This window comes from Vulpes vulpes, chromosome X (genome assembly GCF_048418805.1).
Source record: "Vulpes vulpes isolate BD-2025 chromosome X, VulVul3, whole genome shotgun sequence".
Lineage (NCBI taxonomy): Eukaryota > Metazoa > Chordata > Mammalia > Carnivora > Canidae > Vulpes > Vulpes vulpes.
This window is the reverse complement of record NC_132796.1, coordinates 84,779,474-84,804,465: the sequence shown is the minus strand read 5'-3', so window position 1 is coordinate 84,804,465 and position 24,992 is coordinate 84,779,474. Positions and strand designations below refer to the sequence as shown.

The following is a 24,992-nucleotide window of genomic DNA, read 5'->3' as shown; positions in this document are numbered from 1 at the left end:
AATGCCTCAAGGTTATAAAATCAAAATGCTAAGGACAACCAATCATAAACAGGTAACCAGGTTTTAAGTTATAGCCAGTTAGATAATTTCCTTCCTTTGCTGCCTCATTTTTTGTATATGTCTTTCCTTTGGTTCCTGTTGGCAGAGCACTCCTAGCCACATCTAGTTTGGCACTGCCTAAATTAAAATCAATAAATGCTCAAATTAACTCTTATATTTTTAAAATATGCCTCAGTTTATCTTTTATTTGTTTATTTATTTTTTAGATTTATTTGAGAGAGAGAGAAAATGACCAGTGGGGAGGAGCAGAGGGAGAGGAGAAGCAGGCTCCCTGCTGAGCAAGGAGCCCAAGGAGCCCCACGTGGGGCTCCATTCCAGGACCCTGAGATCATGACCTGAGCCAAAGGAAAACACTTAACCAACTGAGCCACCCAGGCGCCCCTCAGGGTATCTTTTAATACTCCTTAAGGCTTTGGTGTTTTGTGAAAGAGCTAGAATGTGTTATTCTGTCTGATTTTCATGTATACTTAGCCTACTTTGCAGGCTTTCTGTTTTTTGCATTAGATTATCTTTTAATTCTTTGAAAGATTACTTCTTAAATTTTGTTATACATGGCCTTTTTTACTTGTTTTAAATAATGTCAAAATTCATATTTGCTAATTATTAAAATAGTTCCATTCCTAATCTTTTCTCTAATGAATTTATTTATTTATTTACTTACTTATGAGAGACACAGAGAGAGAGGCAGAGACATAGACAGGAGAGAGAAGCAGGATCCATATAGGAAGTCCAATGTGGGACTCGATCCCAGGACTCAGGGATCAGGCCCTGAGCCAAAGGCAGACGCTCAACCGCTGAGCCATCCAGGCTTCCCTCTAACTAATGAATTTAGTTTCTCTTCTCACCCTTCTTGCCTTCTTGGTTCTGGAAGTTCTCAATTCTTGATTTGATTTGTGATATAAAGATGAGATATAAGTTACAGCATTTCTTTTTAACACCAGTGGGCTTAAATAATTTGATTTCACTAATTCATTGTAGAGTCTGATTCTCAGTTCTGTTCCTTCTGTGGGGCATACATATAGCAAATGTAATTTCTTGCAACATAATCATTTTAATTAACCTGTATGGATGGCCACAAAGCAATTTAGACAAGTTGTTAATTTTTTCCTGCATTTTTTCCTAAAGTAGAGCCAACGGCAGACAAACTTTTGTGGAGATTGTCTAAGAAAATGAGACTGTTGGCAGATTGCTCAAATTGAAATGGATGTAAAAGAGATATATTGGATATTCAAATTAATGATAACTGAATATGCCCAAACATTTTGATAGTTTTTCGGGGGGAGGGTCAGTGATTCTACTGTCAGTGAAAAAGTTTTGAATATTGAGTGGCAGTAGGAGGGTAACAGCGGCCTGAATAGTTTAGTTGGGTTCAGGTTCTAAAAACGACCTCCTAAAAATCCAAGATTGATTAGTTTATTATCCCCAGTGTTAAACCTGCAGAATTCCACCTGAAACGCAAACCTCTATTTCAAAAATAAACTTTAAGGTTGTTTAATGATCAGAGTTTTCCATCAGCCATACTGACATGATGAAAAGAAACCTGAGATATTTTGGAGATCTTGGCACAACTTCAAAGAGTGACAGAACAGAATGTAGATAACTTTTCCAAGTTTTGGAAGGCAGCAGTTTGGCTGAGACCCACACATACTGAAACGAAAGGCTTCCTTGAAAACATTTAAAAAGTCTTTTCCTATTTTGGAACTCTAAACTATGGCAAAATTCATATATGCTTAAAACTCAATTCTGCACCAGTTTCCCTCCCCAAATGACCCTCCACTGTTTCTCTCCGCGGCAACCCTGGTAAACAATTCCTGAGGCACTGGCGGTAAGCGTTTCAATGAGGTGGTAGTCCTTATTGAAAGTCCTGATAGTCCTTCTAAATGCCGTTTCAATATATTCTGGAACGAACCCCTTTTACCCCTACCTAATATATTTGTCTTTGTTTTGCAGAGCGCAGAAAGGTGAAGCAATTTACAGATCTGGGGACCTACCGCTAAATGACCTGTAGTTAAGCTGGCGTCGCTTCGGAGGATTTTGGTACCCAAAGCAGCGGAACCGAGATTTAGCATCCTTCCTCTGACCACACATTTCTGAAAGCGAGCGTTCTGCACGTTTGAACACCGTCTCTTCCCTACCCAACACCTCCTCCCAGCCCGTCCCCGGTTCCTTCCCACCATCTACCTCGCCCCCCTCCGCCCCCCAGTCTGCGCATGCGTCCTGAGAAACCCCTACACTCGCGGCACAAGCTGAGAGTATTGTCGGGGGCTATTCTCTCTCCCAGGAACATGGCGGCGAGTCAGGGAGGTGGTGTTAACAGTGGGGGCGGCGGTTGTGGTGGAGGTGGAAGTAGCGGTGGCGGTAGCGCAGCCGGAGGGGGAGGTGGCGGAGCCGGAGGGGGAGGCGGCGGCGGCGGCGGGACCCTGGTGGTGCCCATCCCGGTACCGACTCTTTTCGGTCAGCCGTTCCCCAACGGGCCGCAGTGGAACCCGGCGAGCCTGCAGCCTCAACACACGGTGAGGAGCCTGGACCGGGCCCTGGAGGAGGCGGGCAACTCTGGCATCCTGAGCCTCAGCGGTAGGAAACTCCGAGACTTCCCCGGCAGCGGCTACGACCTGACGGACACCACCCAAGCAGGTGACAGGACGGGGTTGGGGTGGAGGGGAAGCTGGGCGCCGAAGGAGGAGGTGGGGGGTGTGGGTGGCTGCGTGGCTGCGTTGTTGGACTCCGCTGGTCTGGGCGGGTTCGCGGGGGCGGCGAGACCGACAAAGTCGGAGCAGCCTGTTCTCGTGAATGTGAGGGGGAGGGAAGGGAATGGTGGTGGTGGTGGTGGTGGTGGTGGTGGTGGGAGCGGGGGGTGGGGGTGGGTGGTGGGGTGGGGTGGCGGATTGCCGACCGAAGGATGTATGGAAACCCGGCGGGATGTGAGGGTGAAAGAGCATTATTGTTAAAGGGAGTTTCCCCAGTAAGGAATAGGGAGGGAGGTATTGACACCTTCCTTAACGCACTTCTTCCAACTCTCCTGGATGTTCTCCTCTTTCCGAGAGGGAGGGAAAAAAAAAAAAAAGACAATACCTAAAATCACAATCTACACATATTCTTTAAAGACATACGTGGCTCTAAGAATGGCATATTCCTTTTTCATCGTATAGCAGCAGCATTGCCACGGTTTTTATGTGTTCTTATTTTGTGTGTGTGTGTTTTCATCATCCTAGAATATTCCTGCCTTCTTGTCACGTATGCCTTTAGAGGCTGAAATTTTTCATTTTCCTGGTGTTGAGAAGGTAGTGGTGGTTAAATTAGTATTTGCTGTAGTGGCAAATGAAATCATCAATCACTAACATGTCTGGTTGCCAGGGGAAAGGATCCTTGTTTTGAGTTAGGTTAGACTATTAATTTTTATACCAGAAATAGCCAGAAAATTTGAGGGCATTTCTGAGAAGCAGAATTAACCCTATTCTTTAGGGAGTTGTGGGCTAATGGCTTATCATTTTGGTTAAAAAATTGGCTATTGTAGTGTTCTTCATATATTCTCTGATACTCTTTGTTGTGGATGGCATTTTTTTTGTTATGAACATACTCCCTTTCCCCTCTGCCTTATAAACCAGTGCTGATTATTTTAAATATGTTTTGGTTTGATGAAATGATTTTTTGCTTTTCATAATCTTTGCATTTGTTATCTTTTTTATTTGCTTTGCTGAAAGAAATCATGGACAAAATTATTTTGATAGGTGTAGTAATTTTGAAACAGTACAGTAAGTAAATTCACCCATAATGAGAAGTAATAAAAGGCCTCTTATTTTCAGAATGACACTATTTCAGTGTATTCAGTTTCTGGATATTAAATTTAGGTATGTGTTTGGAGGAGAGTGGGGTGAGGAGGAAAACCTAAAATTGAAGCAGTCTATCCAATTATTCTCTTAGGAATTATCCTAAGAACTATGAATGCGTAATCGATCACTGGTTTTGTATTTTGGAAAGCATGTTTGAGTATTTACTCCTTCACTCTGAACAGATTTCCTAAACAATATGTTCACATATTTATGAATATATTGGCAAAATATTATAGGACTTGGTATGTTCTTCAGAGGCTTCAAGAAAAATGGTTTCAGACTGCATCATTATGGGATATATTGTTTTGCTTTTTGTGCTTTATGACCTGTAAAGGATCTGTCTGTAGCACAGAGTTTGAGCATCCTGGCTTGGCATTCAGGGCTTTCACTGTCCAGCTCCAATTTATTATTGCAACCTCACTGCCCCAGACACTCCTACATAGAACCTTCTGTTCCAACTAGGTCAACTCCCTGTCCCTCAAATATATTTAATGAATTTCTGCCTCATCTGTATAGAAGCTCACTCACATGCTTGGGATTTTTTTTCTTTACTCCACCTATTTAATTTTGTTCAAGCCCTAGCTTTTCCAGGAAGCTGTGTCTGACTCCCTTAGTCCATAGCAGTCTCCTGTTTTACAGTTCTTTTTTTTTTTTAATATTTTATTTATTTATTCATGAGAAACAGAGAGAGGCGAGACACAGGCAGAAGGAGAAGCAGGCTCCATGCAGGGAGCCTGACCTGGGGACTTGATCCCAGGTCTCCAGGATCGTGCCCTGGCCAAAGGCGACGCTAAACCACTGAGCCACCCAGGCTGTCCTGTTTTTGAGTTCTTATGGTACTATCTTGATCACTTACTTGCTAGTGCTGGCTTTATTTTCTTTTTACGTTTGTGTCATGCTGTTCCTGAGAAGCTGGAGAGCTCCTTAAGGGTAGGGGATAAGTCATATACTTGTTCAGTCTTTTCATTATATATTACTTGTATTATACTTGATAATATTTTTCATAAACATAAATATCATCTTATATGGTTATAACCTTTGGCTTTTAAGCCTTCAGTTGGTTTTCTGAGGCAAGCTTTAACATAAAGCATAGCCATATTTGTTCTTGATAAGCATTCATTTGTCATAAACTTTATCAGTATCTGTGGTAACACAGGATTTTTGAGATAATTCCACCTCATTTTACTTTCTTTTTTTCTCAGTTTAATGTGTGTCCCTTGTGAAAACCCTTCAAAATTTAAATGACAGATTTGTTTTTTAAAATATTTTGTTTATTTATTCTGAGAAACAGAGAGAGAGAGAGAGAGGCAGAGACATAGGCAGAGGGAGAAGCAGGCTCCTCACAGGGAGCCCTAATGTGGGTCTTTCGATCCCGGGACTCCGGGATCACGACCTGAGCCGAAGGCAGGTGCCCAACCGCTAAGCCACCCAGACTTCCTTAAGTGACAGATTTGTGAGTGTCTCATTTGCCATTCTTTTTTTTTTGTATATTTTTTTATTGGAGTTCGATTTGCCAACATATAGCATAACACGCAGTGCTCATCCTGTCACATGCCCCCCTCAGAGCCTGTCACCTGCCATTCATTTTTGACAAAATTCAGTCATGAACTATTCAGGGACAGTATTTTTATATGTAAAGATACTAGTATTTATTATGTATAAATAGAGGTGGGTACACTTGAGCTGAAGAAAAATAGGGCATATTTGAGATCATATACACATGTACACACACACACACACATTCATACATATCTGTGTACATACAGTATCCTGTGATGAAAACAGTTCTGTTTGTTGGTATTGTTATGCTTAACATGACTCAGTTGGATAATGTTTCAGAACCAAACTGATTAGTTAGGGAAGCATGTAATGGTTTATTGGATTGGGAAGAGACTGGTGGAAGTGAAAATAGGAAGGTATTCTGTTAATCTAGGTGTGAGATGGTGAGAACCTGGGGTAAACCTAAGGTTAAGAAGGGAAAGTTGATAAATTTGAATGGAAGCAGGGAGGGCTTTTTGCATTATTTTGCTGTTCTTCACATATGCATGAAACAGAATAGACCTGTGGTTTTTTCACCTGGGCTGCACATTAAAATTGCAAGGGAATGTTTTTAAAAAACCTATGCTTGGGCCCCACCTCAGACCAATTAAATCTGAATCTCAGGGGTGGAGAGACTTTTTTTTAAAGCCTTCCCAGGTGATTCTAATGTGCAGCCAGGGCTGAGAAACTCCTCTAAAACCGCTCAATTTTTTTGGTGCTCTGGGTGTCTATCATGAATAATTTATTATTTATTATTATTATTATTTATTTATTAATTCACGAGAGACACAGAGAGAGAGAGGCAGAGACACAGGCAGAGGGAGAAGCAGGCTCCATGCAGGGGGCCCGACCTGGGACTCGATCCCGGGTCTCCAGAATCAGGCCCTGGGCCAAAGGCAGTCGCGGTTAACCACTGAGCCACCCGGGCTGCCCAAATAAACAAAATCTTAAAAAAAAATTTAGTGACTGGACTAAAGTCACTTGTCAAGAGGGTAAAAACCAAAACTAGGAACTATGTATTTAAGATCTAGTTCAGTATTCTTTTTAATAGACTTGGTGAAGCAGAAGCTCATTTTTTTTTTCATTATATCATGTCTGTAGAGAATAGAAAATTGCCAGGAAGCTATAGTTTCCTCAGTTACCATGAGTAACCCTTGTTTACATTTAATACTGTTGGATAACTGCACTAAGAAAATAGTGCCCTCCCAAAAAAATGTAGCAGCAAAATCTTGTTTTCTTCATTAGTAGTCTTGTTCTGAGGGAAGATGGATAGTTGGTAGCTGTTGGCAAAGTGTATTTTTTTACCTTTTTTTTTTTTTTGCATTTTTGGTATGTGATCTTCACCTGCCCTTGTCCTCCTGCTCTCTTCATTTCTTTCCCCCTCTTCAGCTCACTCTCCTTTTGTAGCTCAAAGCTAACTAATTATGGCAGCCTTTTGAGGAGATTAATATTGAAAAGGGAGCGTTTGCTAATTTATTTGAATCTTCAATTGGTGGTTTTTGCTCATGACCTTTTTGAATATATCTGCCTTCCAGATTTTTCTTGATTAAAATCCTCATCTATATAAAGACACAAAAGCAGGGACGGATCTGCTTCTTCTTCTCCCTCAGACCCTCCCTTGCCCTCCCTGTTCATGCTCTGTCCTTCATTTTCTCTCTCTCTTTCTCTCTCAAATAAATAAAATCTGAAAAAACAAAACAAGGATGAGAAAGTTCATAATCCATTTCAGGAAAGTAGCTGACTCTTGTAATGTCGTCTTAGATGGTCTATAGGTAGACTTGGCAGGGCAAAGGGAAATTGCCTAGAGCTTTTTAGTCTTTCTGATACTGTGATAATTTGTTGACCTTAAGAGAGCTTGAAAATGATTTTAATAGCTGCCCAAACAAATCCTGAAACTTTTCCCATTTGACTTTGTCACCATTGCTACAAATAAGTCTCAGTCTACTTGCAGCTGCTCCCCTCTGTGTCTTTGTACCTCTTTATATCCATAAACAATGGGTCTGTGAAACAGATTTAGGAATTCTTACATGCATCAGATGGTGTCCTGGTTAATCACATATTTTCCTGTAAACCTGAAGTCAACTTTAGTATTTCCTACATGTGCTGGTTCACCCCTTCAACTGTGGGACATGGTGCATTTTATCAGATTGTAAAATGGAGCCACATATACTTTGCAGACTCTGATAGTGTTGTGTAGGTGAAGGCCCTCTTAGTGCATACAATGGAATGAACTTGTGATTGTGATTTTGTGGACGGATTCAAATATCTACCTTGCTTGTCTAATAAATGTCTTCCTAAAAAATTGAATGTGAAGCACATTTTTTACAGTTGATGCATATTATAATTGCTCTAGATTGAATTTGAGTTGCTGGACCTTGCAGTGATTTATTTTATACTCAGTGATGAATTCTTCTACAGCATAAGTAGTTGCCCCTTAATTTCTTCTTTTTTTTTTGGTAAGTTCACATTTTAAAATAGAATGTTATCTTAAATTGGAGGGTATGGTCATCATTAAAATATTACCATTTATATAGCTCTTTATAAATTTCTAAGCACTTTCATGTATATTATGTTATCGTATCCTAAGAATAACCCTTGTGAGCTTGGCACAGTACATAGTAATTGCTCATTGTTGTGAGAGGTGAAGTGATTTGCCCAAAGTTAAATGGCTAGCGTATGACAGAGTGTGGGTCAGAGCCTAGGTTTTCCAGCTCTTAGCACTCACTATTCCAGTGTTATTTCCATTCTAATTCATTCTGTCTAAATAATAAAGCTATTATTAAACTATACACTATGCTAATATATTATTTATTCTGAAAACTAAATGCTTATTTAGCTTCGTATGTTATATATTTTTTGTGTGCAGTGTGTTTTGTTTTGTGTATAGTAGTTGCATGGCTTGTCTTCATGCCTGTCTTTCTGATGGTTTTTAGAATAGATTCATTAAGCAAGCATTTATTGAATTCCAACTTTGGAAACATGATTATAGCCAATATAAAATAAGAGAAATGGTTATTGTCCTTGAAGAGTTTTTAAAATAGTTGAATGTGTACAGGAATATGTGTAACAATTAGAAAAGAATTATAGGGGTGCCTGACTGGTTCAATTGGAAAGAGCATGTGACTCTTTTTTTTTTTTTCAGCTCAAAAGTGAGCAGTGGGGAGGGGCAGAGGGAGAGAGAGAATCTCAAGCAGACTCCTTACTGAGCATGGTTTTGGGGCCGGGTTGGGTCAGAACCCAATCTAGGGTTAGTGTTAGAGCCCAGGAGCTTGGATGATTGGCACATCACTAGAGTAGGAGAAATCTGAGCGACCTCCTGAGACAAGCCCCACGTTCATTGGCCCTGTGAACACCAACCCAGCTTGATCCCATGACCCTGAGATCATGACCTGAGCCTAAATCAGGAGCCTGATGCTTAATGGACTGAGCTACCCAGGTACCCCAAGAGCATGCGACTCGATCTCGAGGTCATGAGTTTGAGCCCCATGTTGAGTGTAGAGATTACTAAAAAAATAAATAATTATTTATTATCTAAAAAATTACTAAAACAATTCATAAAAAGAATTATATATTCAAAATTGTATACATTTATAAAATGTACAAATAAGTGATGTGAAACTGTGGCATAAGGCTTAATTTTATTGGGGGTTAAGTTAGTTTGAGAAAGCTTCCTTTAAAATTAGATATTTGCTGAATCTTGAGGTAAACAATCAGTATGGGATCAAGTTATGATTATGCAGGAGGGACAGTTGCAGAATTTCAGGGGAGAAATTGTTTGAATACAGAGTTGAGAATGATACTGTGTGTTAAGAGTGGTTGTTAACCAAAGCTTTACTGTGTTTTCAGAAACATACTAAGAGACTGAGAGAAGGGAACCAGTGGAGAGCTCAGTGTTCAAATGCAAGAGGAAGAGGAGAGGGAACCTTTCTTGAAGGCATGGGAAGTGAGGACAGGGTGGGAGCTGTTAGCCATGGAAGGGAAAAGTAACCTGCCTTACATTAAGGTGAAAGTGAAGGTAGATATCTGGGAAACATTAATGTCTTACATTTTAATCTTAAAAAAATGCAGCAGTGTCATCAGGGAAAAGGTGATGAACATAGAAAAAGGTACTCAAAAGAGCATAATGCTTTAAGGAATCAATTTGAAGAATAAGCTACAGTTCAGAATTAGGACTGTGTGGTTAGCAGCTGAATTAGTAGCTTTTGGAAAATATGAGCTTATCATCTTTTATGAAAAAAAATTATATATACTACATGATGGGTAAAAAACCAGAGGTGGTTGATTGGGATATTTTAGAATTGAGCTTATAGGGACACTTTGCTTAAAGTCTAAAATTTAATATTTTGATTTAGATTATTTGTAATTCAAACTCTGAAGCATTTGTCATCAAAAGTATAAAGTTGGACAAGATCCAGATCCTCATTGACAAAATAAGAAATGATGCTAGGAACACTTTTCACAAATAAAAATATTTCTCACAAATATAAGTAATTGAAGACTTGCAGCTTATTGATTCCCTGGAAGGTGGTATTTGTTTAATTTCCAAAGTACTCTGTGACACTTTGCAGAGGGGTATGTCATTCTACTAGCCCATCCCAGCAGCCCCACTCTAAGGCATGCTTAAACTGTGTAATGCCCACCCTCATTCTATAGAGCTTTTCATCATGACCTAAAGGGGAAATCTTGGTTTCCTTTTCTCTTTCCCAGTGTACTTTGGGTGTTTTGGGAGTACTTCTTGAAGTACTGTACTACTGTGAAAAGTTTCAGAAAGTTTTGTCTCCTTCCCTTTTATAGAAAGGGACACCTTCCACTCCAGGGAGCTATTTAATGTAATAAGAGGAAACTGTACAACTAAGTTTTATAACAAAAATTTAAGTTTATGTTCAGTCTTACTTAAAGCTAGTACACTCAAGTCTGCTAAAGGTCAAGTTTGAAATTTTAATCTTTACATTTCTCTTGTTTCAAGTCAATTATAAATTGATAGCATTCCACTTATGGAATATCAGTGAATGTACTGTAATGGATAATTAAACAATGGCTGTTTTCTAATGTATTTGATATGAAAAATTCTATTTTATTTTATTTTTTAAAGATTTTATTTATTTATTTATGAGAGACGCAGAGACAGAGAGAGGCAGAAAGAGATACAGGTGGAGGGAGAAGCGAGCTCCCCGGGAGCCCGATGCGGGACTCGATCCCAGACCGTCGGATCCCAGGATCGCATCCTGAGCTGAAGGCAGACACTCAACCACTGAGCCACCCACGCATACCAATATGAAAAATTTTAAAGAAAAGTTGTTTATTCCAAATGGGGTAGAAAGTCTTTTCCTATTTGTGTACATTGCTAATTCTGTGTACTCTTTTATGATTTGTGACAGAGATTGTTGTCACTTTACTTTTAAATTAATTACTTTAATCTTTTTCAGTATGATTTTATGTATAATATTAGGGATTTAAGGTGACAAAAGACAGAAATAACTGCAGCATAAACTTTTATTTGAACCCTACAGAGACTAACCAGTTCTAGAACTTTTGTGAATTTGGATTTCATCCAAATATCACTTCGTTAAATGATTATGCCCCAAAGAGACTCTAGAATGTGCAGCCTAGAATTCTTCCTCTCTTAAAAATGGTAATTACAATAAGTAGATCCTTAATGCTTTGTACGTACAATATGTCTGCTTGCCATAGGTGTTTTTTCTTTTTTTTTCAAGATTTTATTTATTGATTCATGAAAGACACACACACACACACACACACACACACACACACACACACACATGCAGAGACATAGGCAGAAGGAGAAGCAGACTCCATGCAGGAAGCCCGATGTGTGGGACTCGATCCCTTATGCCCTGAGCCAAACGCAGACGCTCAACTGCTGAGCCACCCAGGTGTTTTTTCGTGTACTGTGAAACTTTTCATTTGTTTTGGCCAAATTCTGTTGGTTGTTTGTCCTTTTCTTATAGAATTCTGTGAGTTAAAAAAGTATTCCTTACAGTACTCATTTGTCAGTTTTGTATACTGTGAATATTTTCTCCTAATTTATCTTCTTTTTGCTTTTTAAGAAGTCTTTCAATGAGCAAATGTTCAAAATTTTAATACAGTCAGATTTGTCAGTGCTTTATAGTTACTGCTTTTTGTGTCTTGTTTAAGAATATGCAAAATACATTCACCTACTTTTTTTTTTTAAATTTTTTTTTTATTTATGATAGTCACAGAGAGAGAGAGAGAGAGAGAGGCAGAGACACAGGCGGAGGGAGAAGCAGGCTCCATGCACCGGGAGCCTCAGGTCTCCAGGATCGCGCCCTGGGCCAAAGGCAGGCGCCAAACCGCTGCGCCACCCAGGGATCCCTACATTCACCTACTTAAAAAAATATTTTATTTATTCGTGAGAGACACAGAAACAGGCAGAGGAAGAAGCAGGCTCCACACAGGGAGCCTGACATGGGACTTGATCCCCGGTCTCCAGGATCACGCCCTGGGCCAAAGGCAGCGCTAAACCGCTGAGCCACCCAGGCTGCCCACCTACATTTTTTACTAAGAATTTTAAAGGTCTGTTTGGGGTGTTTTTAAGTGCCTAATCAATATGGAATTGATTTTTATATAATAGTCTGGAGTCCAGTTTCATATTTTAAGACCCAGATCATCTTTTTCCAGATCTATCCCTGCCTATTCCTTTTCTTTTTAACATTTTATTGAGATTATAATTCAGATACCAAAAATTCACCCATTTAGAGTGTTTATTGGTTGTTAGTTTTGTACATATCACTCCAGTGTAATTTTGAAATGTTTTCATCATCGCCCCCCTCCGAAACCCCATACTTATTAGTAGTCCCTCCCCATTCCCCTTTATTCCCCACCCCCACCCCTGTCTTGACTCTGTCTCTATACAATTTGCCTATTATGGACATTTCATTTGGCCTTTTGTGACAGGTTTCCTTTACCATAATGTTTTCAAAGTTCATTTATGTTGTAGCATGTATCATTACTTCATTCCTTTTTATATCTGAATGATATTGTACATTTTGTTTATCCATTCATCAGTTGATTGGAAAATTGGAAAATTTCCATCAACTGATGAATCCACTCAAGCTATTATTAAATAATATCACTATGAACATTGATGGATAAGTTTTTGTGTAGATGTATGTTTTCATTTGTCTTGTGTGTATTTGTAAGAGTGGAATTGCTGAATCACATGCTAGTTCTGTGTTTAACAATTTGAGGAAATGTTAAATTGTTTCCAAAGTGGTTGCACTATCTTACATTCTCAGTAGCAATGTATGAAGATTCCAATTTCTCCATATTCTGGACAACTCTTGTTGTTATCTGTATTTTTGTTTATAGTCATCTTAGTGTGTGAAGTGTAATCTCATTATGGTTTTGATTTGCGTTTCCCTAATAACTAATGATGTTAAGCATCTTTTCATGTGTGTATCTTCCTAATTGAAATATCTGTTCAGACTCTTTGGCCATTTTCTAATAGGGTTGTCTTTTCATTAGTGAGTTAGAAGAGTTTTTAGTTTTTAAATTCTGTATGTAAATCCCTTATCAGATACATGGTTTGCAAACATTTCTTTTCTATTCTGTGGGTTCTCTACTTTGAAACACAAAATTTTGAAATTTTCATAGAGCCCATTTTATCTATTTTCTCTTATGTTGCTTGTGGTTTTTGTGCCTTATCACAGAAATTGTTGCCTAACCCAGGGTTATGAAGATTTACCTTTATGTTTTGGGTTTGAATTTTACAGTTTTAGCTTTTACATTTAGGTGTATTGTCCATTTTTAGTTTAGATCAGGGTCCCACTTTATCCTTTTGCGTGTGGATATTCACTTGTCTCATTGCCATTTCTTGAAAATATCATTTCTTTCCTCATCCACTTGTGACCCTTGTCGAAAATCACTTGACCATAAACATAAATGTTTATTTCTGGACTTTCAGTTCTGTTTCATTGATCTATATTTTATCATATATATATTTCTATTCTTATGCTAGTACCATTCTCTTGATTTCTGTAGCCGTGTAGTAAGCTGTGTATAAAGTTTTATAGCCAGGAGATGTGACTCTTTTAACATTGGTCTTTTTCGAGATTGCTTTGGCTATTCTGATACCCTTGCATTCTTGTATGAAATTTAAGATGAGCCTGTCAATTTCTTTTCTTTTTCTTTTTTTTAAGATTTTTTAAAAAAGATTTTATTTATTTATTCATGAGAGACAGAAAGAGAGAGAGAGAGAGAGAGAGAGGGAGAGAGGCAGAGACACAGGCAGAGGGAGAAGCAGGCTCCGTGCAGGGAACTTGATGTGGGACTCGATCCTGGGACTCCAGGATCACGCCCTGGGCTGAAGGCAGGCGCCAAACCGCTGAGCCACCCATCATAAATAATTTTTTTAAAAGATTTTATTTATTTATTCAAGAGAGACACAGAGAGAGGCAGAGACACAGGCAGAGGGAGAAGCAGGCTCCATACAGGGAGCCCAATGTGGGACTCGATCCCGGGACTCCAGGATCATGCCCTGGGCCGAAGGCAGGCGCTAAACCGCTGGGCCACCCAAGGATCCTCCAGCCTGTCAATTTCTTCAGAAGATGCAAATTGCTAGGGATTTTGCTAGGGATTTTGTTGAATTTGTATATCAGTTTGAGGAAGTTTTACCATTTTAACAATATTAAGTTGTTCAACCTATGACTATGGATGTCTTTTGTTTTTGTTTTTGTTTTTTTTTAAGATTTTTAATTTTTTTATTCATGAAAGACACAGAGAGAAAGGCAGAGACGTAGGCAGAGGGAGAAGCAGGCTCCAGGCAGGGAGCCCAATGTGGGACTCGATCCTGAGACCATGGATCACGCCCTGAGCCAGGGGCAGGTGCTCAACCACTGAGCCACCCAGGCGTCCCTATGGATGTCTTTTGATTTGTTTATAGCTTTAATTTCTTTTAACATTTTGTAGTTTTCCTAAATTTTAATTTTTGATAGTATTGTAAGTGGAATTTTTCTTTTTTAAAGTATAGTAAATGTACAATATTAGTTTCAATTGTATAGTGTACTATTGACATTCATATACATTACAAAATGATTACCATGATGTCTAATTATCATCTGTCAGCAAAGTTATCACAGTACTATTGACTGTATTCCCTATGCTATACTTTACATCCCTGTGACTTACATATTTTATAACTGGAAGTTTGTACCTCTTAATCCTCTTCACCTGTTTTGCACATTCCTCTCCAAACCACCAGTTTGTTTTCTGTATTTATGAATCTGTTTGTTTTCTTTGTTCATTTGTTTTTTAGATTCCAAATATAAGTGAAATCACAAGATATTTTTTTTTCTGATTTATTTCACTTAGCATAATACCTTCTAGGCCCATCCATATTATTTCATTTTTTTTAAAGATTTTATTTATTTATTCATGAGAGACACACACAGAGAGAGAGGCAGAGACGCAGGCAGAGAGAGAAGCAGGCTCCATGCAGGGAGCCCGACGTGGGACTTGATCCTGGGACTCCAGAACCATGCCCTGGGCCAAAGGCAGGTGCCAAACTGCTGAGCCACCCTCATCCATATTATTTCAAATGGCAAGATACTTTTTTTAAATAGCTGAGTAATATGGGAATATTTTCTGAATTTTATTTTAGGAATGTTCATTACTAGTGTGTAGAATTGTAGTTGATATTTTTTTTATATCGACCTTTTTATCTTGCAACTTTGCCTGAACTAGTGTCTTCCTTCTAATAGTTTTTTAACCATTCATTAGGATTTTCTGCATATAAGATCATGTCATCCTCAAATAAGATGCTTTGCTTCTTTCTTTTGAATGGATGCCTTTCTTTTAAAAAATATTTTATTTATTTATTTATTCATGAGAGACCCAGAGAGAGAGAGAGAGAGAGGTAGAGACACAGGCAGAGGAAGAAGCAGGCTCCATGCAGGGAGCCCGATGTGGGACTAGATCCCGGACTCCAGGATCATGCCCTGGGCTGAAGGCAGGTGCTCAACCACTGAGCCACCCAGGCATCCCATGAAAAATTCTTTTGTCACAGGTGGGTGTTGGATTTTGTCAGATGCTTTTTCTGGTTGTTGAGATGGTCACATGGGTTTTGTCCTTTATTGCATTAATATGGTACATTTACATCGATTGTTGTTTCAGTATTATATCCCCCTTGCATTCCTGGCCTATACGGTCTTCAAATTAGGCTTATACTCCCTCCAAACTCTACATTCCAGCCTACCAAACTACATGCTATTCCTTGACCTATCCTGTGCTTCCTTGTCTCCATGTTTTTACCCCCAACTGTTAATGTCCTTCTCTTTCTTTTCTACCTTGTAAATTCCTATTCGTCTTTTGTATACCAGGTCAGGTCTTTGTTTCCCTGTCCTCTTATTTACACATATAGTGATTACTCTGTATTGCTATTTTGGCAGGTGTGATTCTTTATTGCAATTAATATATTTCCTCTGTTGTAGCATTCACCATCAATTTAATAACTTTTATGGAAAAATACACAAGAAGCACATACATGGATTTCAGGAATGTTAACATTAGAATAAAATGTGCATTGTAAAATCAAAGAAATATGGTATTTGTTCGCCTTCCACATTTTATAAATTTTGGGGTTATTTGAATGTAGTTACTTTGTTCCCACTCCAGCACTTAGTAGAGAGTGGTAGGTGTTTTACACATTTGTTCACTTAAGCCTGCTTCTTATCCTGGGGACATTTTCAGGTCTCTCCACAATTTGTCTCTTTCCTTTTCCTGTGTATTACCCACTACTTACTTATGTACCCTGTTCTCCAGTCAGATTGGACTTCTCATTGTCTCCCTGATTTTGTCTTTATTGCTGTATTATTTTTAAAAAGGAAAAGCTATTAGAAAAAAGAAATGTTTATTATTGCTTCATAAGCAGAGGTATGATTATTGAACTGTTTGCAGATTAGCAATAGTTTTTAAGTTTATTTATCTTTTTAAAAATAGTAATCTCTATATCCAATGTGGGGCTTGAACTCATAACCCTGCAATCAAGAGTCATGCTCTTCTGACTGAGCCAACCAGGCACCCACCCCTCCCTTTTTTAAAGCTTTTTTTTTTTGTAAGACTTTATTTATTTATTCATGAGGGATACAGAGAGACAGAGAGGCAAAGACCCAGGCAGAGGAAGAAGCAGGCCCCATTGCAGGGAGCCTGATGTGGGACTCGATCCCAGGATTCCATGATTACACCCTGGGCCAAAGGCAGGCGCTAAACCGCTGAGCCACCTAGGGATCCACTAAAGCATTTTTTTTCCCACTAAAGCATTTTTTAAAAAGAGATTTATTTACTTATTCATGAAAGACACAGAGAGAGAGGCAGAGACATAGGCAGAGGGAGAATCAGGCTCCCTGCGTGGAGCCCGATGTGGGGCTTGATCTGGGTCTCCAGGATCACACCCTGGGCTGAAGGTGTCGCTAATCTGCCGAGCTACCTGGGCTGCCCCTTAAAGCATTTTTTTAAAAGATTTTATTTATTTATTTATTTATTTATTTATTTATTTATTTATTCGAGACACAGAGAGTGAGAGAGGCAGAGACACAGGCAGAAGGAGAAGCAGGCTTCCTGTGGGGAGCCCCATGGGGAACTTGATCCCTGGATCCCGGAATCAGTACCTGAGCCACTGCTGAGTCACCCAAGCATCCTTAAAGCATTTTTATTTTTATTTTTTTGAGATTTTATTTATTTATTCATGAGAGACAGAGAGAGAGAGAGAAGAGAGAGAGAGGCAGGGACACAGGCAGAGGGAGAAGCAGGCTCCATGCAGGGAGCTGGATGTGGGACTTGATCTGGGTCTCCAGGATCACACCCTGGGCTGAAGGCAGTGCTAATCTGCTGAGCCACCTGGGCTGCCCCTTAAAGCATTTTTTAAAAAAGATTTTATTTATTTATTTATTCATGAGACACACACACACACACACACACACACACACAGAGAGAGAGAGAGAGAGAAACAGAGACACAGGCAGAGGGAGCCTGATGCGGGACTCGATCCCGAGACTCCAGGATCATGCTCCGAGCCAATGGCAGGCGCTAAACTGCTGAGCCACCCAGGGATCCCCCCGTGTAAAGCATTTTTAAAGAAGATTTTATTTACTTGAGAGAGAGAAAGAGAGCATGAGCAGGGGGAGGGGCAGAGGGAGAGGGAGAAGCAGACTCCCCACTGAACAGGGAATCAGATGCAGGACTCTCCATCTCAGGACCCTGGGATCATGACCTGAGTTAAAGGCAGTTGCTTAACTGACTGAGCCACCCAGGCATCCACCCACCCACCTTTTTAAAGTTTATTTACTTGGGCAGCCCAGGTGGCTCAGTGGTTTAGCACCACCTTCAGCCCAGGGCCTGATCCTGGAGACCCAGAATCAAGTCCCACATCGGGCTTCCTGCATGGAGCCTGCTTCACCCTCTGCCTGTGTCTCTGCCTCTCTCTGTTTCTTTCATGAATAAATAAGTAAAATCTTTTAAAAAGTTTACTTTATTTTTTATTTTAATTTTTTAAAGATTTTATTTATTTATTTGATGGGGTGAGAAAGAGTGCAGGAGCACTAGCAGAGAGGCTAGGGAGAGCAGGCTTCCTCCTGAGCAGAGAGGCTGATACACAGCTTGATCCTAGGACCCTGGAATCGTGACCTGAGCCGAAAGCAGGGCTTAGCCTACTGAACCACCCAGGAGTCCTAAAGTTTATTTATTTTAGCTATGGTTTTTGTATACTGTTATATTGTACCATAGGATATGTTTTTATTTTAGAGTAGTTAACTGCTTTTATTTATTTATTTATTTTGTAGGCTACATGCCCAACACAGGGCTTGAACTCACAACTCTGAGATCAGGAGTTTCATGTTCTACTGACTGAGCAGCCAGGTGCCCTGCAGAATAGTTGACTGCTTTTAAATATTTAGGTTAACTAATAAAATTGAGTTTTGAGTCATGTTTATAACATTTAAATAATATTTTTGGCATTGAAAATATTAAATTATAAAATGTTTTGAGGATTAGTACGTTCATTTAACAAGTTCTATTTTGCAAATTATATTTGGAAGTCCAAGAAAAATTGGGAAATAAATGTACATTTTGTGATTAGGTTTAGCAGTTTTCTTGGTAGTATAGCTCTAAATTGTTTAAAATTGTATTTTTGCATTTCTTGTCTAGTTTTCTCTTTTTGTATTAGTTTGCTATCTTCCATTTGCTTTAGGCAGATCTAAGATCTACTTCTGAGTTGCAAAGTTTGTCATCCTCAGTAGATCAGAACTTAAAGGTCCTCATAAACAACTCTTTATATGTTCACTGCTTTTCTTGTATAAAAGCCTCATTTCCTCATGGCTGAGTTTTCTCAACATTTATCTGTTTAATGTTGCCATAAAAGTCTTCCCATTATAGTCTATTATATAGTCTTCTTCCAAATTGTAATTCCTTTTTTTAAAAAGATTTTATTTATCTATTCATGACATATTGAGAGAGAGAGAGAGAGAGAGAGAGAGGCAGAGACATAGGCAGAGGGAAAAGCAGGCTCCACACGAAGAGCCTGATGGGGACTCGATCCCAGATTCTGGGATCACACCCTGAGCCAAAGGCAGACGTTCAACCACTGAGCCACCCAAGCCTCCCACCAAATTGTTCTTCCTGTGTCTTCCCTATGCCACTGTTCCATTGAAGAAAAATATTTTATAACATGGTTTTTTAGGATTGCCTAATAGTCTATTATATAAATGAACCATATTTTATTTAACCATTCTATTGTTAGCTATTTACATTACTGTTTAATGAGTATACAGCCAGGTACAATTGTATTTTTGGCTTAAAATTGATTCCCCTAGGGCTCTTGGGTGACTCAGTCAGTTAAGCCTTGACTCTTGATTTCAGCTCAGGCCATGGTCTTAGAATCGCGAGAGTGAGCCCCGTGTTGGGCTTTGAGCTAGGTGTGGAGGCTGCTTCATATTCTCTCTCTCCTGCTCCCACCCATAAGCACTCTCTCTTTCTCTCAATAAAACAAAAACAAAAACAAAAACAAAAAAAATGCTTCTCTCAAGAGGAATTTAAACTCTTTGAGGGCAGATAAAAAAATTCCCTGTAATATTTGCTTCAATGTTGTGCCTCTCTGTCATGGTTGATAGTGAATGCTTGTTAAATTTCTGAACTTAAAATTATGGGAAGAAGCATGGCATGGTATATTCTTTTATACACTGACTTCTTGTTCTTTTTGACTATAAACTAGTGGAATAGCTCTGCCATGGTATCTTGGTGATCTTGCACATTTCCACATAGTATGCATAGGTCAGGCTTAACCACAATCTGACCCAAATCTTGGGGGAAGACTCTATGATCCTCCCTGATACATGGTAAAATAGATAGATGACATGAGTTTATTTCTTACCTACCTCCCTATCTTGTGGGAGGCTGGTGCAAGACAGTTTATTACTTTCTTCTTTCATCTTGGGAAGACATGGAACATTCAGATGTAGCTGTGAGTATAAAATTGCAAAGCTGCAAATTAGATTTGACTCCTCAAAAACAGAGCAATGCATGGTGCATGTCATCTTCATTTGGTCCCTCCCTCCAGTTTGATTCTGTCCTGTAGGATTGGAGACACAGGGAACTGATACCATACTAATCATGCTTTCTTTGTTAGTAATGAACTGTCTGAATCCATTTGGTCTTACTGGTAGCTGCCAGTGTGCTGCTCTACAGGGGCTGCTTAACACAAATTGATGGAGTTTTCTTTGGCCTGATTTGTGGAATTTGTCATTACTTTGTAATTAGTTTACTATAACTTGCTTTTAATTTCAGCATGTAACATTTAGTGCTTTGTTGTCAAACAGCTCAAATAAGGATGATCCTTGCTCTCTAAATAACAGTTTTTTTTAAGGAGCACAGTTTTTTTAAGGAGCACAATTCATCATGATCTGGATTTATCAAAGATGAAGCATTAATTTTATTTAGCATGGTAGCTTGCTCTCAGGTTTTTTTAACCCTCCTCAAAGACTACTTTTTTAGAGTAAGCTCTGTGCCCAATGTGGGGCTCAAACTCAAGACCCCAAGGTCGAGAGTTGCATGTTCTACCTACTGAGCCAGCCAGGCAGCCCCCCCCCCCCCCCCCCCCCCGCCTTTTTAAGGACTACTTTTGTTTTGGAGTTCACAGCCTACTAGAATTATGCTGGGCAGTCAATTTGATGCAGACTCTTCTCATACTACATCAGATTTTCTTTTCTCATGAAATAGGAAGCTACTAAGGTATCTTAATGAAGGCAAATAAAAAGTATACTGTATAAAGAGATCCACTTGATTTTCAGTTGCTAATTGATCTTGACCTAGGCAGGGAGCATCAATGTCATATTAATTTCATATTAATTATGTATCAGTTCATATGTCTTGGAGATGGTGAAGATGATATTTTTCCATTACTGACTTCACTAATCAGACTTAAAACAATTCAGATTTTATAGTTTTTGGGTTTTGCTTTAAGGGAATAATTTACATAAAAGCATGACTTTGACATTAAAAGTTGCATACTTTCCTGGTAATTTACATTTAAAAAATTATGATATGTAAGTTGAGTGTCAATATAACATGGCTCAGTGTGTTAATAGATGCTTAGTGGCAGACTGTGGTAGCAGGACCAAGTTGTGCCCCTTGAAACAGAAAATGATTATGTTTAATACCAACTTACCAAGCCAGTAATTGTCTGCACATACCGTTTTTATGAGTGGAATGTATATGGTTAGAATTCAGTTTACCTTATGAAATGAAATATAATACCTTTAAAATAGTATATAGTATTGTGTTTTTCTTATAACAGAAGCAATGCCTGCTATTGTAAAAAAATTGGAAATAAAAGCATACAGAAGAAAATACAAAAATATTCCTCATTCTACCAACCTTGAATAAATATTAACATTTTGGTATATTTCCTTCATACTCTCATACTCATCACCTTCATATATGTGTATGGATGAATGTATAAAGTGTACTTTCTAAAAATTTACATTTTAAACGGAAACAGTTGGTTCATACCATGTATATAGTTTGACATTTAAAATGTTGTAGTTGGGACGCCTGGGTAGCTCATCAGTTGAGCGTCTGCCTTTGGCTCAGGGCATGATCCCTGGATTCCGGGATCGAGTCCCACATCGGGCTTCCTGCATGGAGCCTGCTTCTCCCTCTGCCTCTGTCTCTGCCTCTCTCTCTGTATCTCTCATGAATAAATAAATAACATCTTTAAAAAAAATAAAAAAAATGTTCTAGTTATTTTGGGACAGTTGGTTGAGTGTCTGATTCTTGATTTCACCTCAGGTCTTGACCTCAGGGTCGTGAGGTCAAGCCCTGTGTTGGACTCTGTGCTGGGTGTGTAGCCTCCTTAAAAAAAAGTTGTAGTTATTATCCTGTGAGCATTCTGATTTTCATATTAAGGATTCAAATCTATAATAACATTTTTAAAGGCTGCAAGATACTCCATTTTAAAGATATACCATATTTAGCCTTTATCTGTTGTTGGGCATTTAAATTGTTTCTAATTTTATACTGTTTTAAATAATCCTGAAATGCACATAATTTCTTCTGTATCTTTATTTGGTTTCAAAAATTGCTAGAGATTGATTTCTTTCTTTTTTTTTTTTTTTTTTAAAGATTTTATTTATTTATTCATGATAGTCAGAGAGAGAGAGAGAGAGAGGCAGAGACACAGGCAGAGGGAGAAGCAGGCTCCATGCACCGGGAGCCTGACGTGGGATTCGATCCTGAGTCTCCAGGATCGCGCCCTGGGCCAAAGGCAGGCGCCAAACCGCTGCGCCACCCAGGGATCCCTAGAGATTGATTTCTTGAATCAGTGGGTATGAACATTTTTCAGGAGCTTGATTCCTATTGTCAAATTGCTTTCTAGACAGATTACCTCATTTTGAAATCCCATCAGTGTATATAGAAGTGTCTTGCCAACACTGAACAATATCTTTAGAAACCTTTGGGTTTAATGAGCAAGTTGTGGGATCTTATTCTTTGCATGTCTTCTGATGGACAGTGAGGTAGAACGTATTTTCATGTGCATATTGATCATTGATAATTTTCATTTTTGAATCTGTTTATGTCCTTGGCCCAGGTTTTACCTATGAGCTATTGATATCACTTTTGCTTTTTGACAGACTATAGTTTTCCTTTCTTTTTATGTTGCTAAATCTAGAAATTTTCATTGGTGAATTATTTCTTTATTGACTGCTTTGAAAGTCCTTCCCCATTCTAATATTAAGTGGCTATTCACTAAAATGTTTTTCTAGCTTTTTTATGTTTCATTTTTATCGTTTTCCTCCATCTGGAATTTATTTTAGTAGAAGTTATGTGATGAGGCTATCACATTTGCCTTTTGAAAATAAAAGTTTTCCAAGAACCATGTAATAAATAATACTGCATGGATTCATAATGCCAAATTTACAGTATAATAAGTCTTATACGAGTTGAAGGATAGTGTCATTACTTCAATGTTTGAATGTCATTGCACGGTTAATTAGTCATTATTTCTTGGTGAAACTAAAATACTTTGCAGAATTTCCTACAGATAACTGCATAAAGCCACTCCTTCCTTTTTTTTTAAAAATTTTTATTTATTTATGATAGTCACACACAGAGAGAGAGAGAGGCAGAGACATAGGCAGAGGGAGAAGCAGGCTCCATGCACCGGGAGCCCGACGTGGGATTCGATCCCCAGTCTCCAGGATCGTGCCCTGGGCCAAAGGCAGGCGCCAAACCGCTGCGCCACCCAGGGATCCCATCCTTTTTTTTTTTTTTTTTTTTTTTTTAAATAAAGTCCTATCCTTCCACGTGGCTTATAGTTGTTATGACTCACAGTCCTTTTCTCACTGAGCATGCATGTAATCTGCCCTCTGGTTAGCAGCTGTGGTTTCTTTCTCCTTTCAGTATCTGTTTTTGTTTGCACCCTTGCTTCTCAAAGTGCCTGCGCTCAAAAAGAGCTTTCCAGTATTGGTTGCTGTAGGCCAGTGAAGTCTGCTTGTTATTGTTTCTCATAATAGTTGGCTTTGAAGTATTTTTCCTTCATTTTTTTTTCAAATATCTATTGACCCTTTTTTCATTCCACTGTACTTATGATTAATATTTTATTTTTATTTTTTTATTTTTTATTTTTTTATGATTAATATTTTAACTCACCATGGCATAGCTCAGAAATTCTCTCACCCCTACATCTTATTCATGCAAAAAGGCTTCAGAGTTGTACATGGACTTTTCATTATCTTGTCCGGAATGACAGCATAATACCCTTCTAGGGAATACCGAATCAAGAAATCACCTGTCTTTGTAGAGGGCATCTGTTGAAAGCAGATGCCAGAGCCATGAGGTTGTCATTTCCCATCAGGCTCCAACATCAGAGTCTCTGATACTTCAAAGACACTCTCCATTCTTGTATCAACAAACAGCTGTGGTGCCTCCTGTTTTCTTGTTTTTGTTTCTAGTCGTGACATTTCTTTTAGATGGAAAAATAGATAAGGAAGCATTTATATTTGAGAGCATATTAATGAGATCTTACATACTGTAAATGCTTACATTTGAGTAATATCAGTTACTAAAGAGCATAGAAAATTTAATTTTTAAAATTTTAATATTAGGAAATATGATTTTGAGTTGGTTGATTTTATCCACTCTCTAAAGACATATAATTCTGGTATATATTTTCCATGTCATGAGAGCTGAATATAATAATCAGTTTCTATCATTTTATTTTATATCTTTGTGAACATATTATGTGCAAGTTGGTAATTTTCCCTTCATTTCTATTGCTTACTTTTAGGGATTTGAGGTTGTAGTAGAATATTTACTCATTCCTAAAAGCTCTGAGAGTGAGGAATAGTAATTGATTCTGGTAGTGTTTCATAGGTAGTAATCAGTAGAATCAGAATACAGTTCAGATGGGCAGCCCAGGTGGCTCAGTGGTTTGGCACTGCCTTTAACCCAGGGTGTGATCCTGGAGACCTGGGACCGAGTCCCGCGTCGGGCTCCCTGCGTGGAGCGTGCTTCTCCCTCTGCCTGTGTCTGTTCCTCTCTTTCTCTCTGTGTCTCTCATGAATAAATAAACAAAATCTTAAAAAAAAAAGAATACAGTTCAGATCTAGTTTAATGCTCATCTGGTAAAGAACAGTTACCCTTCCTTTTTTATTCCGTCAGTCTTTGTGTGAACTTTGAGCTATACCCCAAGGATAATGCAGCATTGGTCCCACCACAACAGCTTTGTAATAATTTTAGTAGAACTAAGTTGGGGTGATTCTATTTGCATAGTTTCTTTTGCTGAAGTGTTACTATCTAAGCAGATTGTATTTGGTGTGAGATTGAAACAATAATTAGGTTGGTGTCTCAGTGGGCTTTTTATCTACCTTAATACCTACTACCTAATTCATAGTGCTTTATAGAATTTTGTTTGAATAAATGAGTCCAGTCAGAATGCTGCCCAGAAAACAAGGAGAATGGGGCTTGGAAGGTGAAGATCAGGATTTGCCTGTCTCTATCACAGGCAATAAGTGCAGGACTACAGAGAAGTAGGTA

General features: G+C 38.7%; 1 protein-coding gene across 6 annotated transcripts in view; it reads left to right on the top strand.

Annotated features, from left to right (window-relative positions):
* The first annotated feature begins 2,190 nt into the window (after window positions 1–2,190).
* LRCH2 (leucine rich repeats and calponin homology domain containing 2) overlaps window positions 2,191–24,992 on the top strand; it is a 102,953-nt gene continuing 80,151 nt past the window's right edge. For 2 of the 6 annotated variants that reach the window (XM_025983885.2, XM_025983882.2), the window contains exon 1: window positions 2,201–2,694. In XM_025983885.2, coding sequence (XP_025839670.1) covers window positions 2,271–2,694 — 424 coding nt within the window. In that variant the 5' untranslated portion in view covers window positions 2,201–2,270. Of the gene's footprint in view, window positions 2,695–24,992 lie in introns of all 6 variants that reach the window. The other 4 variants (XM_072744575.1, XM_025983884.2, XR_011998280.1 and 1 more) reach the window with 3 other exon arrangements.